The 18,636-nt window shown below is 45.0% G+C and overlaps 1 protein-coding gene across 1 annotated transcript in view; it reads left to right on the forward strand.

Annotated features, from left to right (window-relative positions):
* Positions 1 to 6,090, forward strand: part of LOC109918526 (glutathione S-transferase A-like) — a 9,219-nt gene extending 3,129 nt beyond the window's left edge. Inside the window, exons 2-4 of the mRNA XM_048593376.1 lie at positions 803 to 908; positions 2,308 to 2,426; positions 5,967 to 6,090. Of these exons, the coding sequence (XP_048449333.1) occupies positions 803 to 908; positions 2,308 to 2,426; positions 5,967 to 6,059 (318 nt within the window). The 3' untranslated portion in view covers positions 6,060 to 6,090. The remainder of the gene's footprint in view (positions 1 to 802; positions 909 to 2,307; positions 2,427 to 5,966) is intronic.
* The last annotated feature ends 12,546 nt before the right edge of the window (positions 6,091 to 18,636 follow it).

Raw genomic sequence — 18,636 nt, forward strand, 5'->3', positions numbered from 1 at the left:
CTTAGATTCTCCAGCATCTGCAGTTCCTACTATCTGTGAAGTTATAGTTATCTGTTTTTGTCTGCCTCCCTTTTAGATTAAATGTGTTACACTGACACTTTTCCAATCTTCTGGAAATTTTCCCAAATCTGAGGAGTCTTGGAAGGTTACCACCACTATTGCCACCATTACACTCTGTATCTCCATAATTATTTCCTTTAAAATCCTCGGATGCAATGCATCAGGCCCAAGAAATTTATTGGCCTTTAGCCCAATTAATTTTCCTAGTCCTTTTTTCTCTAGTTGTAGTTTTATTGTATTTATTTCCCCTTCCCCCAATAATATTCTCAGGAATGGTGAAGTCCAACACTGTATTAACTAACCCAGCACCAGTTAGGCACAAAGCAACTCATAAATTGATTGCTTCTTTTATGTTACATCAAATCATAGACCAACATCGAAATTAGTTTTGAAACCTGATTAAAACTGGCTGGAATATTCCTGTGCTTATATAGGGAATTATTAATTCTGTGAGATATAATTGTACGAATTTCAACAGTTCTTAAAGTCATCAGACCAATAAATGATACCTCGTGAAACATATCTTGTAGAGTTGGCAACTTTATCTCTGCCAATTTAACCACTGCCAGATAAACCAGGTCCTGGTGCAGAAATATCCAGATGTCTGTGAGTTTGTGTCCTAGCTAAATACATGAATTGGAAAGCAAATGTATTCAAATAGCTCTAAACAAAATATTCCTCAGGATTGCCTTGCATATTTATCTGACCTTTCTTTCTCATTTCTCTCCTTCTCCGTCTTTAGAGTCAGTACAAATCCCAAGGCAACCAACTGATCCCAGATGCACCAGCAGAACAGGCTCTGGTCTACCAGAGAATGTTTGAGGTTCTAACTCTGCATCAGAAGATGGGTAAGTTCCTCATCCTGAGCCATTGTGTCACTGTTGCAGTTCATTCAGCCTGGGCAACTTGATCATGTTCTGGTCAGGGGTTGGAGGCAGTGGTGGAGTTGTTGTGGGATCTGGAATATTGTTAACAAGGGTGATGAGGTGGAAGGAATGTGTGTTGGGAGGGTGGGGTGGTGCTGGATATTGTTGAGGGTAATGAGGTGTGGGTTGCAGGAAGCGAAGAGTGATGGAGAAAAGGCAGGTGAGGGGGAAACAAGGAGAGAATGAGCCAGGAAGGAGGTGAAGGGGACTGGGGAAAGTGGGGTACAAAAAGCAGAGGATGATCAAGCAGAAGGAAAGGAGGGTAAGGTGGCAGAGGAACATGTAGGGATGGGGAGCATTGGATGGCAAGGGAGGGTAAAGGTGGTGGAACAAGATAGAAGGGGAAGGGAGGATAATGAACATAGTGAAGTGGAGGGGTATTCAGAAACCCACTTGCATGGTGACTGCACACAACACACTTTGTTCAGAATGAGAACAAGAAGAGATTCCATGAAGTAAGGATCCAAACAGCATATAAGAGCAAGGACGTAATGTTGGAGTTGTACGGTGCATTGCTGGAGCACTGTGTGCAATTCTGTTCACTTCACTACAGGAAGGATGTGATAGCACCAGACGGGGTGAGAGGAGGTTTACCAGAATGTTGCCTGGGATGGAGAAATTGAGCTATAAGGAAAGACTATATAGGCATGGATTGTTTTCTTTTAGAGCGGAGAAGACTGGGGAGGAGGGGGAGGATGTGGTGGTGGTGGTGATGTTGGCACGATTGAGATATACAAGATTGAGGGGTATGCACAGGGTGAATAGAGAACAGCTGTTTCCTTTGGTTGAGAGGTCAGTCACGAGAGGGCATTGTTTTAGGATAAGGGGAAAGGGACTCGGAGGGAAGATGGGCCAAGTGCAGGAAATTGGGATTGTGTGCCTTTCATGGTAGTTTCGTGGCTGACTCGATGGGCCGAAAGCCTGTTCTGCACTGTATGAAGCTATGAATCTATGAAATGGTTCACGAGACATAGTCCTGTCTCCATCAATTCCTTGAAGCTGGACCTAGCTCCAGCCTATCAGGCCTCAGGAGTCCCTCATACAACCTTTCTCAGCAATGTTCAGCAAACACTTCTGGTCCAGAAAATTGTATTTGGGTGTACACGGCCTTCCCAGTTGGGAGTTGATTATTAGAAAAGGCAACGGAGTTGTTTATCCTCGTCCCTATTGCAGGACATGTTTTAATTTGACAGTAAGCAGTGAGTAACTTACACACATAACAATGAAACTGTTACAGTTTGACAGTATCTAGTGGGGAACAGGTTTCTCAATGTACTGGGGAGCAGAACCCATTCTAATTTCATTGTTATTGTATCTGCAGCTGATTATGCGTTCTACAATTGGAGGGTCCCAGAACCAGAGCGACACGAAAGTGCACTGGCAAGAAATAAAGCTGCATTGACATCCGAGTTTACCCTCTGGGAAGGATATCTGGGGAAGGTAGGTTCCTTATCTCAAAAAGAACTGCGATACAATGAGCAGCAAATGATGCGTCAGTATAGAGTGGGGGTTATAACTGACCTGTAGCATTGTATTCAGCTTGACACACTGCACCTTAGGGAGGAGAGATGAGCTTTGGAGGATACTTAGCACAGATTCAATTAAATGATATTCACTGACTGCACAAACAAGGCCCGTATCCCCCATAATTGACACCTTAGAAGGCTGAAATAACTGAAGGGCCTAAAATCAGAAAAGGAGGTGGGAGAGAGAGTATCCTGTGTTCAGGGAGTTGAAAATGAGGTGGTGCATTTTTTTTTTAAATATAGAATTCCTACAGTGGAAACAGGCCATTCAACCCAACAAGTCCACACTAACTCTCTGAAGAGCATCCCCCAAAAACTCATTTTCCACCCCTCCCTTCCCCCAACCCTATCCCTACATTTCCCATGGCAAATCCACCTAACCTACATATCCCTGAACAGTATGGGCAATTTAGCATAGCCAATCCACCTAACCTGCACATCGTTGGATTGTGGGAAGAAACCGGAGCACCCAGAGGAAACCCATGCAGACACGCAGAGAATGTGCAAACTCCACACAGGCAGTCGCCAGAGGGTGGAATTGAATCCAGGTCCCTGGCATTGTGAGGCAGCTGTGCTAACCACTGAGCCACCATGCTGCCCATTTTTCAGATCAAAGTTAGCCATTTCGGAATGAAATAAGACAACACTTCATTTTACGTTTTCCAAACTGAGATTGCAAAATTTTAGCTGAGCTAGATTTGTTTTATATTTGCTTATGGGTACTTCTGGCAGACCATTTATTGTCCATTTCTAGTTGCCCTTGAGAAGGTGGTCTGAAGCTTCCTCCTTGAACCACTGTGGTCTTTTAGTTAGGAATACCCAAAATGTCATTTGGGTGGAATTTCCAGGATTTTGACCCAACGACACTGAAGGAACAGTGATATATTTCCAAGTCAGGATGATGTGTTAATGGGAAGGGAATTTTCATGGGGTGGGTATTCCCATGTATCAATTGCCCTTGTCCTTCTAGATGATAGTGGTCATTGGTTTGGAAGGTACTGTCAAAGGAGCCTTGGTGAGTCACTGCAGTGCATCTTCTAGATGGTACAGACTGCTGGTACTGAGCATCGATAGTGGAGGAAGTGAATGAGATGGATGAAGGCCAGTTAATTGGATAATATGTGAATGTCTAGTTTGCCACAGAGAGCTACTTGTCCTCAGCCATCACCTTCGCCACCTCTGGACACTAAAGGAGTGATTAACATCCCAGCCCGGAGATGAGGACCCTCTCTCTCCATTGTGCTGTGTTGCTGAATGGGATAGGTTCAGAACAGATCTCACATCTCAAAACTGGGCACCAAGGGACTTAGACTGACCAATCCCATTTCACCCAGTGAGAGGTCAGAAATGGAGACTGACCAATCTAGTTTCTCACAATGGGAGCAATGGGTCTGAGATTGACCAATCCTGTTTCACACAGCAAGAGGAATGTGATTTGAAACTGACCAATCTTATAAGACTAAGTTTCCTGCAGTCAGTTGGCAAGAGACTTTCATCCCATTGGCCTGGACTGACTTCAAAACAATGCCTTGGATATGATTGGCACAATATAATATAGTACAATACAATGCAGCACAGGAACAGACTCTTTGGCCCACCATGCCTGCATCGATTTCTAATCCTTATTTAGACCTGCTACTTATTGCTCAAATGTGGTTTCCATTCCTCTGTTCACCTCGTGTTCATGTGTCTATCAAGATACATCTTAAACACTGCTAACGTGCCTGCTTGCATCACCACTGGCAGTGCATTCCAGGCATCCAACACCCTCTCTATGAAAAAGATTTACCTGCACTTCTTCCTTAAATTTAACCCCTCTCACCTTGAATCTGTGCTGTTGTAGTTGACCTTTCCAACCTGGTCAAAAGCCTCTGACCATCTACTCTATCTATGGCTCTCATAATTTTGTAGACCTCTATCAAGTTGCCCCTCAGCTTCTGTCTTTCCATGAAAACAATCAATCTGAGTTAATCCAACTTCTCCTCGTAACTAAAACCCTCCTGACCAGGCAACATCCTGGTAGACCTTTTCTACATCCCCTCCAAAGCATCCATGTCCTTCTGGTAGTGTGGTGACCAGAACTATGTGCAATATTCCAAATGTGGCCTAACTAATGAGAGTAATTCTTATGTCATTCAGTTACATGTGCTGTGGTATTCCCGTATACGAATCCAAAGTTCTGTTGTAGTTTTGCAGGCTGAACCTTGGCAGCACAGTAATTGGGGCATGAATCATCATCTTCAGTAATCTGCAATCTATCTAGTGTATGATGGCAGATTGTTACCATCTTTAATGTTTTGCTTAAATTTAAACTTGCCTTCATTTTCTTTTTACTGATGGGTGTATATAATTATGGATGGAATCTTCTGGGAGCTTATCAGTTTCTGCATTGAGTAAAACTGTGATGACACTCCTTCTGTTTCCTCTTGGCATTCAACTGCAGAGGGAATAGGAATTGCTTTTGATCTAATTGTTGGCAAATTGGGTTTCTGTTACTGTCTGTTCCATCTGATTCCATTCCCCTCTGCTGGGGTCATTCTATAAGCAGTTCCAGGCAAAACTGATGGCAGTAGATCCTCAGGGTTTAGAACATAGAACAGTACAGCACAGTACAGGCCCTTCGGCCCATGCTGTTGTGCCGACCTATTATCCTACGAAGATCAAACTATGCTGCATACCCTACATTATACTATCATCCATGTGCCTATCAAAGAGTCGCTTAAATGTCTGTAATGTATCTGACTCCACTACCACCGCCGGCAGCACATTCCACGCAACCACCACTCTCTGTATAAAGAATCTACCTCTGACATCTCCCCTATACCTTCCACCAATCACCTTAAAATTATGCCCCCTCGTAATAGTCATTTCCGCCCTTGGAAAAAGTCTCTGGCTACCCACTCTATCTATGCCTCTCATCATCTTGTTCACCTCTCATCCTTCTTCGCTCCAATGAAAAAAGCCCCAGCTCCCTCAACCTTTCCTCATAAGACTTGCCCTCCAGTCCAGTCAGCATCCTGGTGAATCTCTTCTGCACACTCTCTAAAGCTTCCACATCCTTCCTATAATGAGGCAACCAGAACTGAACACAATATTCCAAGTGTGGTCTAACCAGGGTTTTATAGAGCTGTAGCATAATCTTGTGGCTCTTAAACTCAATTCCCCTGCCAATGAAAGCCAACACACCATATGCCTTCTTTACAACCCTATCAACATGGGTAGCAATTTTGAGGGATCTATGGGCATGGACCCCAAGATCCCTCTGTTCCTCCATCCTGCCAAGAATCCTGGCATTAACCCTGTATTCTGCATTCAAATTCACCCTTCCAAATGAATCACTTCACATTTTTAACTTGCACTTTAACTTACGCTTAGAATTGGAACTGACTGACAGAGAGAGCTAATATTTTTGATTTGTCAGTGAACAAATATAATCTCTCTGTTTTGTTTTCAGATGGGACCCCAATCATATATAGCGGGGAAAAACTTCACCATGGCTGATGTCATGCTGTTCCCACACCTGGCCCTCTGTGTCCGATTTGGGTAAGTCACTGACTGTGTTTGTTTTATTGTTGAATGTGAAATATCTCCATAGAAACGCCTGTCTTGGATCAATATTTCAGTGGGTTAGCTACAGTACACACTGCTGGCAAGGCTCTCCAGGAATATGAAGGAAGCAGAAAATAATTTAAACAAGAAATTAGGAAGACTAGAAGGAGCCATGGAGTATGCTTGGCAAATAGGAGTAAGGAGAATACCCAGGCATTTTATATGTTCGTTAGGAGCAAGAGAGTAACTGGGAAAAGGGTAGGTCCACAACAAGGCAGAGGAGGTGGGTGAAATCCTTAATGAGTACGTCACATTGGTATTCGCCAAGGAGAAGGACATACATGATGGTGAGATTGGGGAGTTGTCTGTTGAAATTCTGGGGTATGTCGATATTAAGAAGGAGGAGGTGTTGAGTGTCTTGAAAAACATTAAGGTAGATAAATCCCCCAGGGCCTGATGGGATCTATCCCAGGATATTGAGGGAGGTAAGGGAAGAGATTACTGGGGCCTTGACTGATATCTTTGACTCCTCTTTAGCCACATGAGGCCCCAGAAGACTGGTGAATGGCAAGTGTTGCTCCGTTGTTTAAGAAGGGCAACAGGGATAATCCAGGAAATTATAGGCCAGTGAACATTACATCAGTGGTCAGGAAGTTATTGGAGAAGGTTATTCAGGGATAGGATTTATTCTCATTTGGAGAAAAAAGGACTTTTAGGGATAGTCAGCATGGCTTTACATTGGGAGGTTTTGTCTCAAACTTGATTGAGTTTTTTTTTGACGAAATGAAGATGGTTTGAGGGTAGGGCAGTAGATCTTGTCTACGTGGACTTTACAAGAACATTTGACATGGACACTGCAAGAGGCTAGAGAAGAAATCGCAGGGACCCTGGCTGATATATTTGCATCATCATTAGCCACGGGTGAGGGCCCAGAAGACTGGAGGGTAGCGAATGTTGTGCCCTTATTCAAGAAGGGCTGCAAAGAAAAACCTAGGAATTATAGACCTGCACATCTGCTAATGCGGTATACTGCATCCATTGTTCCCGTTGTGGCCTCCTCTACATTGGGGAAACTAAGCGGAGCCTTGGGGACCGCTTTGCAGAACACCTACGCTCAGTTCGCGACAAATGACTGCACCTCCCAGTCGTGAACCATTTCAACTCCCCCTCCCACTCCTTGGACAACATGTCCATCCTGGGCCTCCTGCAGTGCCACAACAATGCCACCCGAAGGTTGCAGGAACAGCACCTCATATTTCGCTTAGGAACCCTGCAGCCCAATGGTATCAATGTGGACTTCACAAGCTTCAAAATCTCCCCTCCCCGACCGCATCCCAAAACCAGCCCAGCTTGTCCCCGCCTCCCTAACATGTCCTTCCTCCCACCTATCCACTCCTCCCACCTCAAGCCCCACCCCCATCTCCTACCTACCAGCCTTATCCCGCCCCCTTGACCTGTCCGTCCTCCCTGGACTGACCTATCCCCTCCCTAACTCCCCACCTACACTCACCTTTACTGGCTCCATCCCCGCCTTTGAGCTGTCTGTCTCCTCTCCACCTATCTTCTCCTTTATCCATCTTCTATCTGCCTCCCCCTCCCTCCCTATTTATTTCAGAATCCCCTTCCCCTCCCCCATTTCTGAAGAAGGGTCTAGACCGGAAACGTCAGCTTTCCTGCTCCTGTGATGCTGCTTGGCCTGCTGTGTTCATCCAGCTCTACACCTTCTCCAGCATCGGCAGTTCCCACTGTCTCTGAATTATAGACCAGTAAGCTTAACATCTGGAGTAGGTAAGTTACTTGAGAAGATTCTGAGGGATAAGATATACATGCATTTAGAAAGACAGGAATAAGTTAGAAGTAAGCAGGGTAGCTTCGTGTGCGGGAGATAATGCCTCACAAATTTATTACAGTCCTTTGAGGGCAGGGTGGTAGACGTAGTCTGCATGGATTTCACTAAGGCCTTTGATAAGGTTCCACACATGGTAGGCTGCTCTGGAAGGTTAGATTTCATGGAATCCAGGGAGAATCGGCATATTGGATACACAATTGGCTTGATGGTAGGAAGCAGAGTAATAGTGGAAGGATGCTTGTCAGACTGGAAGCCCGTAACTAGTGGTGTGCCTCAGGGGTTGGTGATGAGCCTATTGCTGTTTGTTGTCTATATCAATGATTTGGATGCAAGTGTACAAGGCATGATTAGTAAGTTTGTGGATGACACTGAAATCGGTGGTATCATGGACAGTGAGGAAAGTTATCAGAAATTGCAGCAGGATCTTGATCAGCTGGGGAAGTGGGTCAAGAAATGGCAAATGGAGTTTAATATAGATAAGTGTGAGGTGTTGCACTTTAGAATGTCAATTCAAGGTAGGAGTTTCATGGTGAATGGTAGGGCCTTAAGGAGTGTAGTGGAACAGAGGGACGTTGGAGTTCAGGCGCACAGTTCTCTGAAAGTGGAGTCATAAACAGGCCAGTGAAGAAGGTGTTTGGCACACTGGTCTTCATCAGTCAAGACATTGAGTACAGAAGTTGCAGAATTATGTTGCAGTTGTACAGGACATTGGTGAGGCCGCACTTGGAGTATTATGTCCAGTTTTAGCTACCTTGCCATAGAAGGGATGTTATTAAACTGGAAAGAGTGTAGAAGAAATTTTCAATCATGTTGCCAGGATTCAAGGGACTGAGTTATAGGGAGATGTTGAACAAGTTTGGACCTTTTTCTTTCGAGTGTAGGAGACTGGGGGGTGGGGGTGCGGGGAATCTTGTAGAAATGTCTAAGAACATGAGAGGCATGCACAGGGTGAATGCACTCATTCTTTTTCCCAGGGTTGAGGAATTGAGGACTAGAGGGCATCAGTTTAAGGTATGAGGGAAAAGAGGCAGAAATTCAAGGAGCTAGGGTGGAAGCTTAGAGCTAGAACAGAGTTGTTATCTCTGGTTTGTTACCCGTGCCACGTGCTAGCGAGGCGAGGAATAGGGAGAGAGAGCAGTTGAACACGTGGCTACAGGGATGGTGCAGGAGGGAAGGATTCAGATACCTGGATAATTGGGGCTCATTCTGGGGTAGGTGGGACCTCTACAAACGGGACGGTCTACACCTGAACCAGAGGGGTACCAATATCCTGGGGGAGAAATTTGCTAATGCTCTTCGGGAGGGTTTAAACTAATTCAACAGTGGGATGGGAACCTGAATTGTAGCTCCAGTGTACAGGAGGTTGAGAGTAGTGAGGTCATAAATAAGGTTTCAACCCTATCACAGGAGTGTACCAGCAGGCAGGAAGGTGGTTTGAAGTGTGTCTACTTCAATGCCAGGAGCATCCGGAATAAGGTGGGTGAACTTGCAGCATGGGTTGGTACCTGGGACTTCGATGTTGTGGCCATTTCGGAGACATGGATAGAGTAGGGACAGGAATGGTTGTTGCAGGTTCCGGGGTTTAGATGTTTCAGTAAGATCGGGGGAGGTGTGGCATTGTTAGTCAAGGACAGTATTACGGTGGCAGAAAGGACGTTTGATGACAACTCGTCTACTGAGGTAGTATGGGCTGAGGTTAGAACCAGGAAAGGAGAGGTCACCCTGTTGGGAGTTTTCTATAGGCCTCCGAAAAGTTCCAGAGATGTAGAGGAAAAGATTGCAAAGATGATTCTGGATAGGAGCGAAAGTAACAGGGTAGTTGTTATGGGGGACTTTAACTTTCCAAATATTGACTGGAAACGCTATAGTTCGAGTACTTCAGATGGGTCATTTTTTGTCCAATGTGTGCAGGAGGGTTTCCTGACACAGTATGTAGATAGGCCAACAAGAGGCGAGGCCACATTGGATTTGGTACTGGGTAATGAACCAGGCCAGGTGTTAGATTTGGAGGTAGGAGAGCACTTTGGTGATAGTGACCACAATTCGGTTACGTTTACTTTAGCGATAGAAAGGGATCGGTATATACCGCAGGGCAAGAGTTATAGCTGGGGGAAAGGCAATTATGAGGCGATGAGGCAAGATTTAGGATGCATAGGATGGAGAAGGAAACTGCAGGGGCTGGGCACAATTGAAATGTGGAGCTTGTTCAAGGAACAGCTACTGCGTGTCCTTGAGAAGTATGTACCTGTCAGGCAGGGAGGAAGTGGTCGAGCGAGGGAACCGTGGTTTACTAAAGAAGTTGAATCTCTTGTCAAGAGGAAGAAGGAGGCTTATGTAGAGATGAGGTGTGAAGGCTCAGTGAGGGCGCTTGAGAGTTACAAGTTAGCCAGGAAGGACCTAAAGAGAGAGCTAAGAAGAGCCAGGAGGGGACATGAGAAGTCTTTAGCAGGTAGGATCAAGGAAAACCCTAAAGCTTTCTATAGGTATGTCAGGAATAAAAGAATGACTAGAGTAAGATTGGGGCCAGTCAAGGACAGTAGTGGGAAGTTGTGCGTGGAGTCCGAAGAGATAGGAGAGGTGCTAAATGAATATTTTTCGTCAGTATTCACACAGGAAAAAGACAATGTTGTCGAGGAGAATACTGAGATACAGGCTATTAGACTAGACGGGATTGAGGTTCATAAGGAGGAGGTGTTAGCAATTCTGGAAGGTGTGAAAATAGAGAAGTCCCCTGGGCCGGATGGGATTTATCCTAGGATTCTCTGGGAACCGAGAGAGGAGATTGCAGAGCCTTTGGCTTTGATCTTTATGTCGTCATTGTCTTCAGGAATAGTGCCAGAAGACTGGAGACTAGCAAATGTTGTCCCCTTGTTCAAGAAGGGGAGTAGAGACAACCCTGGTAATTATAGACCAGTGAGCCTTACTTCGGTTGTGGGTAAAGTGTTGGAAAGGATTATAAGAGATAGGATTTATAATCATCTAGAAAGGAATAATTTGATTAGGGATAGCCAACACGGTTTTGTGAAGGGTAGGTCGTGCCTCACAAACCTTATTGAGTTCTTCGAGAAGGTGAACAAACAGGTGGATGAGGGTAAAGCGGTTGATGTGGTGTATTTGGATTTCAGTAAAGCGTTTGATAAGGTTCCCCATGGTAGGCTATTGCAGAAAATACGGAGGCATGGGATTGAGGGTGATTTAGCGGTTTGGATCAGAAATTGGCTAGCTGTAAGAAGACAGAGGGTGGTGGTTGATGGGAAATGTTCATCCTGGAGTTCAGTTACTAGTGGTGTACCTCAAGGATCTGTTTTGGGGCCACTGCTGTTTGTCATTTTTATAAATGACCTGGATGAGGGCGTAGAAGGATGGGTTAGTAAATTTGCGGATGACACCAAAGTCGGTGGAGTTGTGGATAGTGCGGAAGGATGTTGCAGGGTACAGAGGGACAGAGATAAGCTGCAGAGCTGGGCTGAGAGGTGGCAAATGGAGTTTAATGCGGAAAAGTGTGAAGTGATTCACTTTGGAAGGAGTAACAGGAATACAGAGTACTGGGCTAATGGTAAGATTCTTGGTAGTGTGGATGAGCAGAAAGATCTCGGTGTCCATGTGCATAGATGACTGAAAGTTGCCACCCAGGTTGATAGCGTTGTTAAGAAGGCGTACAGTATGTTAGGTTTTATTGGTAGAGGGATTGAGTTTCGGAGCCATGAGGTCATGTTGCAGCTGTACAAAACTCTGGTGCGGCCGCACTTGGAGTATTGCGTACAGTTCTGGATGTGGAAGCATTGGAAAGGATGCAGAGGAGATTTACCAGGATGTTGCCTGGTATGGAGGGAAGGTCTTATGAGGAAAGGCTGAGGGTCTTGAGGCTGTTTTCGTTAGAGAGAAGAAGGTTAAGAGGTGACTTGATAGAGACATACAAGATGATCAGAGGATTAGATAGGGTGGACAGTGGGAGCCTTTTTCCTCGGATGGTGATGGCTAGCACGAGGGGACATAGCTTTAAATTGAGGGGTGATAGATATAAGACAGATGTCAGAGGTAGGTTCTTTACTCGGAGAGTAGTAAGGGCGTGGAATGCCCTGCCTGCAAAAATAGTAGACTCGCCAACTTTAAGGGCATTTAAATGGTCATTGGATAAACATATGGATGATAATGGAATAGTTTAGGTTTGATGGGCTTCAGATTGGTTTCACAGGTCGGCGCAACATCGAGGGCCGAAGGGCTTGTACTGCGCTGTAATGTTCTATGTTCTATGTTCTATGTTCTAATACATGGGAACTTGAGGGTCAACTTTTTTTACACAGAGGGTGTTATGCATATGGAATGAGCTGCCGGTAGAAGTGGTTAGGGCAGGTACATTAACAACATTTAAAAGGCATTTGGACAAATACATGATAGGAAAGGTATAGAAGGATGTGGGCCAAGTGCAGGGAAATGGGGTTAGCGTGGATGGACATTTTGGTTGGCATGGACCCATTTGGGCTGAAGGGCCTGTCTCCCGTTCTGTAGGACACTATGACTCTCATGGTTGGCTGGTCCAGAATAGTATGTCACATGGTGAGATGGCAGGTTGGATACAAAACTGGCTTGGTGATAGAAGACCGAGGGTAGTTGTGGAGCAGTATTTTTTCTGACTGGAGTTCTGTGATGTTCTGCCAAGATCAGTGCTGGGACCTCCTGTTAATCGTAACACATAAATAATTTGAATGAAAATTTCGGTGGTCTGATTCATAAGTTGCAGATGACATGAAAATTAGTGAAGTGTGGATAATGAGGAAGATTAGCAGGATATAAATCGGTTGGAAAGTTGGGTAGAGAAATGGCAATTTGAATTTAATCTAGGCAAGTGTGAAGTGATGCATTTGGCCTCCCAAAATGCCAGAGGAAAGTGTACAGTAAATGGCATAATCTTTAGGAGCAATGACATATAGAGGAATCTTGGGGCACAAGCCAGTAGTTCCGTACAAGTGCCAACACAAGTGGATAAGATGGTAAAGAAACTCTAAGTGAACAGTCTTAAACTCCTGTTTATATCTGTCAGACAGGGCTCCCTGATTGGGGCTGTTAATCTGGTCCAATCAGGGAACTTCTTCTATGAGGTCCACTTGCTGACCTTGCTACAATCAACACATCTTTCCCCTTCCGAGTCTAAGGACATAGGCCAGTACTTTTTTTTTTTGTGGCTTCTTCTGGGGTGTTTTAGCACTGGGTCAGGTTCCTCCAACTCTGCCTCAGATATGGGTGGTTTGTAACGCACAGTAGCTCACCTGTTGCGCCCGGAGCATCTTGGGGGGCGGCGGCGGCGGGGATGGGTAGGAATTCAGTGTATTCTTCAAATGGTAAAGGCATTGAGGCAGCGATGTCTGCCATGTCCATCTCAGATACCGAGGTATCTTCAATGCTTGATAGAGGGGGAGAACCCATGGTTTGGGGAACAGTTGGATAGCCTGTCAAAGAGCCACGCAAGTTTGCAGCTTTCATTTAGGCCACGTGCTTGTTCAGGACTGTTGCACCTACGTCATATGTCATTGGACCTGTGCATGTGTCGACCCTGCCTCTGACTCATGCAGGGCCATTCCTGTGCTTCCTACACTGGACTTGGTCCGCTGAAGTAAACTGTCTCTCTGACTTAGCAGTGTCCTCTGCCTAGCATTGGCATTAATGACGCTGTTTCATCACCACAACCAACCACCACCCAACCCCTCTTCCCCCACCACGTTCGGGAAGGTCAGATTTAACCTGGTGCAGAGTAATTATACCAGCCTCCACCACTTCCTCTGGCATCTCATTCCAAACGTGCACCACCCTCTGCGTGAAAAAGTTGCTCCTTGGGTTCCTTTTCAATCTTTCCTCTCTCATCTTAAACCTATGCTGTCTTGTTATGGACTCCGCTACCCTGGAGAAAAGACATTGACTATTCACCCTATCTATGCCCCTCATGATTTTATAAACTACTATAAGGTCACCCCTCAGCCTCCAACACTCCAAGGACAAAAGCCCCATCTATTCAGCCTGTCCCTATAACTGAAACCCTCCAACCCTGGCAACATCGTTGTAAATAGTTTCTGAACCCTTTCAAGTTTAACAACATCCTTCCTATAGCTGGGAGACCAGAACTGAATGCAGCATTCCAAAAGTGGCTGAACCAATGTCCTGTACAGCTGCAACATGATCTCCCAACTTGTGTACTCAATGCACTGACCAATAAAGGCAAGCTTACCAAACGCCGCCTTCACTACCCTGTCTACCTGCGACTCTACTTTCAAGGAACTATGAACCTGCACTCCAGGGTCTCTTTGTTCAGCAACAGTCTCCAGGACCTTAGCAGTAAGTGTATAAGCCCTGCCCTGATTTGCCTTTCCAAAATGTAGTACTTCACATTTATCTAAATTAAACTCCATCTGCCACTCCTTGGCCTGCTGGCCCATCTGATCAAGGTCCCATGGTACTCTGAGGTAACCTTCTTTGCTGTCCACTACACCACCAATTTTGGTGTCATCTGCAAATGTACTAACCATACCTCCTGATATTCCCATCCAAATCATTTTATATAAATGACAAAAAGCAGTGGACACAGCACCAATCCTTTTGGCACACAGCTGGTCACAGACATCCAGTATGAAAAGCAACGCTCCACCACCACCCTCTGTCTCCTACCTTTTGAGCTAGTTCTGTATCCAAGTGGCTAGTCTCTTACCATATTCCATGTGATCTAACCTTGCTAACCAGTCTACCATGCGGAACCTTGTTCAACGCCACACTGAAGTCCATCGAGATGACATCTACCGCTGTGCCCTCATCAATCCTCCTCGTTACTTCTTTAAAAAATGTCAATTAAGTTTGAGTCTAATCCCCATTAGCAACTCTACTGGAGCTATCCCTGTAGTTGCATAAGGGATGGTCCTCTAATCAAATAGGAACCAGGACAGTTTGGTATTGAGTGAAGCTGTAGGCTCGTTTTTTAAGCCCGCCTTCAAAGTTTGGACTGATGTTTCTGCCAGACCATTGGATGATGGATGGTATGGAGTGTCCTTAAACAATTTCTACCATTTGACTTTAGCAGGGATTTTGAGCATTTCCTAGAAAATGATGGTCTATTATCTGTGACCCACACTTCCAGGAGTCAGTGTATTGAAAGAGAAGTGTTTGACGAATGAACTCTATGCATGCCCAGCTACTTTGAGTGGATGTCCATGATGACTAAGAACATTGAGCCCATGAAAGGAGCAAAAGTGATTGACTTGGTGGCAAAGTTTGCTCAGGACAATCACTTTTGCTCCCCATAATAATACGCCATCCTCTACTGTGATCTGGTTCCACCGGGTCCAAAAAGGTCTTGACTTTGGTTGTGATGGCTCTTTTGTTTTTCCCCCATCGTCACCAGTTTTGCCATGACCAACTATTTCTGCATCCAAAGTGTGATATTGTCAGCTATGACTGGAAGTGGGTTCAGAAAATTTGAAACCATTACAGACTTTCCAGTGGCGGTACCACCAGTGGTGTTATCTGCCAGTGGGAGGCAGCTCAATGCATTTGCATTTGCTACTTGGCCTCCCAGATGGTGTTCCAACTTGTAATTAGACGCATTTAGTATTAGAGCCCACAACTGAATTTGGCCTTAAACCCTGGGCAGCACAACCTTGTCATGTTTAAGTAGATCTAGCAAGGGTTTGTCATCTGCTGTTATTACAAATTTACATCCGTAAAGGCATTGGTGGAACTTTGTGACTTGAAATGTGACTGCCAAACCTTCCTTCCTTTATCTGGGCGTATTTATGCTCTGCATTAGCTGAAGTCCTGGATGCATACACTACTGGCCATTCCTTTCTGTTGGGCCACCTATGAGTTAAAACTACCCCACTGCCGCATGGGGAAGCATCACGTGTCAATATGAGATCTTTCTTGGGATCGTCGTGTGCCCAACACCTTAGAGGATGATAGTTTTCCGGGAAGTGAAAAAGCAGCTATGGACGGGTTATATGACCATTTCCAAGGCTGACATTTTTAAAAAGAAGTGTTCATTCAAAGGTGCCAGGTGGAGGCCACTTTATGTATGAGCTTTCTGCAATAATTCACCAGCCCAAGGAAAGATGTCGGGGGGGGGCACCATTGATTGCCCTCACTTTATCTTCCAATGGGTGTAACCTGGTCTTGTCAACTCTGTAGTCAAGTGGGGCACTTGGGGTGCCTGGAACTCACATTTTTCCTTTCTAATGTGTATACCTGCCTGGGAGAAACGTTTAAGGACTGTGTCAAAGTTCTCTAAGTGTCCCTTATTGGTCCTTACTTTTATTAGCATGTCACCTAAATAAATGGTGACGTGGAGTAGACCTTGTAAAATGTTTTCCATTGTCTGCTGAAAAATGGCATAGGCTAATGATATCCCAAATGGCAGTCTTGTATATTGGTACAAATCCTTATGGGTATTAATTGTGACATACTTCCAGGAATCCTCATCTAAATGTAATTGCAAGTACACATGGTTCATATCCAGTTTTGTGAAGGACACCCATTCTGCCAGTTTTGCATATAATCCTCTAGACAGGGGGTTGGGTATTTGGGTGAAAAGAGTTCTACTGCTTGTTTAAAATCCTCACAAAGGTGAACCAATCCAGGCTTCACAGTCAGTATGATCGGTACTGCCCATTTCGCAAACTGACTAGTTTGATGATTCTTTCGCTTTCCAGCCTCCTGATTTCTACCTCTGGCAAATAGTTAGTGGGTGGGCCTTGCAGAATTGTGGAATTACTTCCTGGTCAACATGCAAGGTGGCCTTGGCTCCTTTGATAGACCCTAGGCCTTCCTGAAAAACCTCTGGGTATTTATTTAGGACTTCACTCAGGCAGCCATTTTTTAATTGATAAATGTTGAGCCAATCTAGAATCATCGAAAACCTACAGTGTGGAAGTAGGCCCATCGAGTCCACACTGATCCTGCAAAGAACATCCCATCCAGACAACGCCCCCCCCCCCCCCCCCCCCCAAACCCTGTCCTTGTAACCCCGCATTTCCCATGGTCGATCCACCTAACCTGCACATCTTTGGACTCTGGGAGGAAACTGGAGCACCTAGACGAAATACAGATGTTGGGAGAATGTGCAAACTCCTCACACAGTCACCTGAGTGTGGAATCAAACCCAGGTCCCTGGTGCTGTGAGGCAGTAGTGCTAACCACTGAGCCACTGTGCTGCCCTCGGTGACTCTTTACCAACCAATTTCACTCCATCAAGCTTGAGCCTGAGCCTTCTACAACAATCAGTGGTAACTGAACCGGCTGCTTCTCGTAAGAGAGTGAAACCAAATTTGTACTCTTCTCCTATAAAGGTTCCCCAATACAGTATTCAGTCTGGCGAAGGTCTTGCACAAACTTGAGGGTTGGAGTCTAGAGCGAATTTTGTTAAAGATTGTTTCTGCCATCACTGAAACAATATCAACTTCCATTAGAACCGGGTCACCATCTTAATCAGACGTTGGTTCTGATTTGGATGTTGTTAAGCAATTTAACTGTTCCAAACCATATGTGGGTAGATTTTCCAAGGTGTGCGCTCTCCTAGATATCAGCCTGTGAGTTTTCTTACTCTATTTGAGTCTGTGGGACTTTTTTTTTTGCTGTCTCATTCGTTTACTGGCAGCAACTACACTGTCCTGCAGCCTGAATCCAAATTTTAATCGTTTAGCCAAGGCTCTGCTTTATTTTGGGGTTTTGCTTGAGCTGATCTAGAGTCCCTCCATTCAGGATCTGTCCTGAGTGAGACTATGCAATTGCCTTCACCCAAGTGGTATTCCCCAAGTTCAGTCAGACTGGCGAGGCTGTCCACTTGCATCAGAAATCCTGCAATTCGTTGGCTCGACTTGCTGCATTTTCCAATGATTAAAGTCAGTTGTAGCACCTGTTTGAAGTCCAATTGGGCTTCACCTAGTAGGTGCTTTTGCATGGCTACGTCATTAATCTTACATACCAAACAGTCTCTCAGCATCTTGTTAAGGGTTAAACCAAAGGCACATGCCTCTGCCAGTTGATTTAACTTGCTCAAAAATCCTGACATGGATTCAGCTATTTCTGGTTTTGCTGAGTAAAACTGATAGTGTTTCAGAATGAGAGGAGGTTTGGGATCATAATATTCCTTAACTAAATCCATAAACTCTTGAAAGGTTTTAGTATCCCATGCCTCGGAAAGTTAGGCTCCTAATAATGGAAAAAGCTATGGGTCCACAAGAAATCAGGAGAATTACTTGTTACTTTTCATTTGCCTGGCAAAAACAGCACTTTCTTTCCACATACTAGGTCAGTCTTCAGCAGGATCGAATGAGTTAAGCTTCCCAAATAACAGTATGATGCCAGAAATGCTTGTCCCAACTCAAAGATGACTGTTGCAAGCAAATACCTTCAGGAGAATGCTTTACTCTCGTTGCCATTGAAATCACTCCAGAGGCCAGTTTCCTGTCACCAAGTCACCCTTTTATTTACATGTGCACAGTCCATGACACAGATCTAGCTCCTTCAGAGCAAGCTGTCAGAGTGAACAGGATGCCACTCCTGTTTTTATCTATCTGCCAGGGATCCCTGATTGGAGATGTTAATCTGGTTTGAACAGGGAACTCCCATTCTGAGATCCACTTGGTTGACCTCATAACAATCACTACGTGAAGGATATGGAGACTTTGGAGAGATTGCAAAAGAGGTTTATCAAGATGTTGCCTGGATTGGAGTGTATTAGCTATAAGGA

This window comes from Rhincodon typus, unplaced genomic scaffold (assembly GCF_021869965.1).
Source record: "Rhincodon typus isolate 14 unplaced genomic scaffold, sRhiTyp1.1 hic_rhity00002738, whole genome shotgun sequence".
NCBI classification, from domain to species: Eukaryota; Metazoa; Chordata; class Chondrichthyes; order Orectolobiformes; family Rhincodontidae; genus Rhincodon; species Rhincodon typus.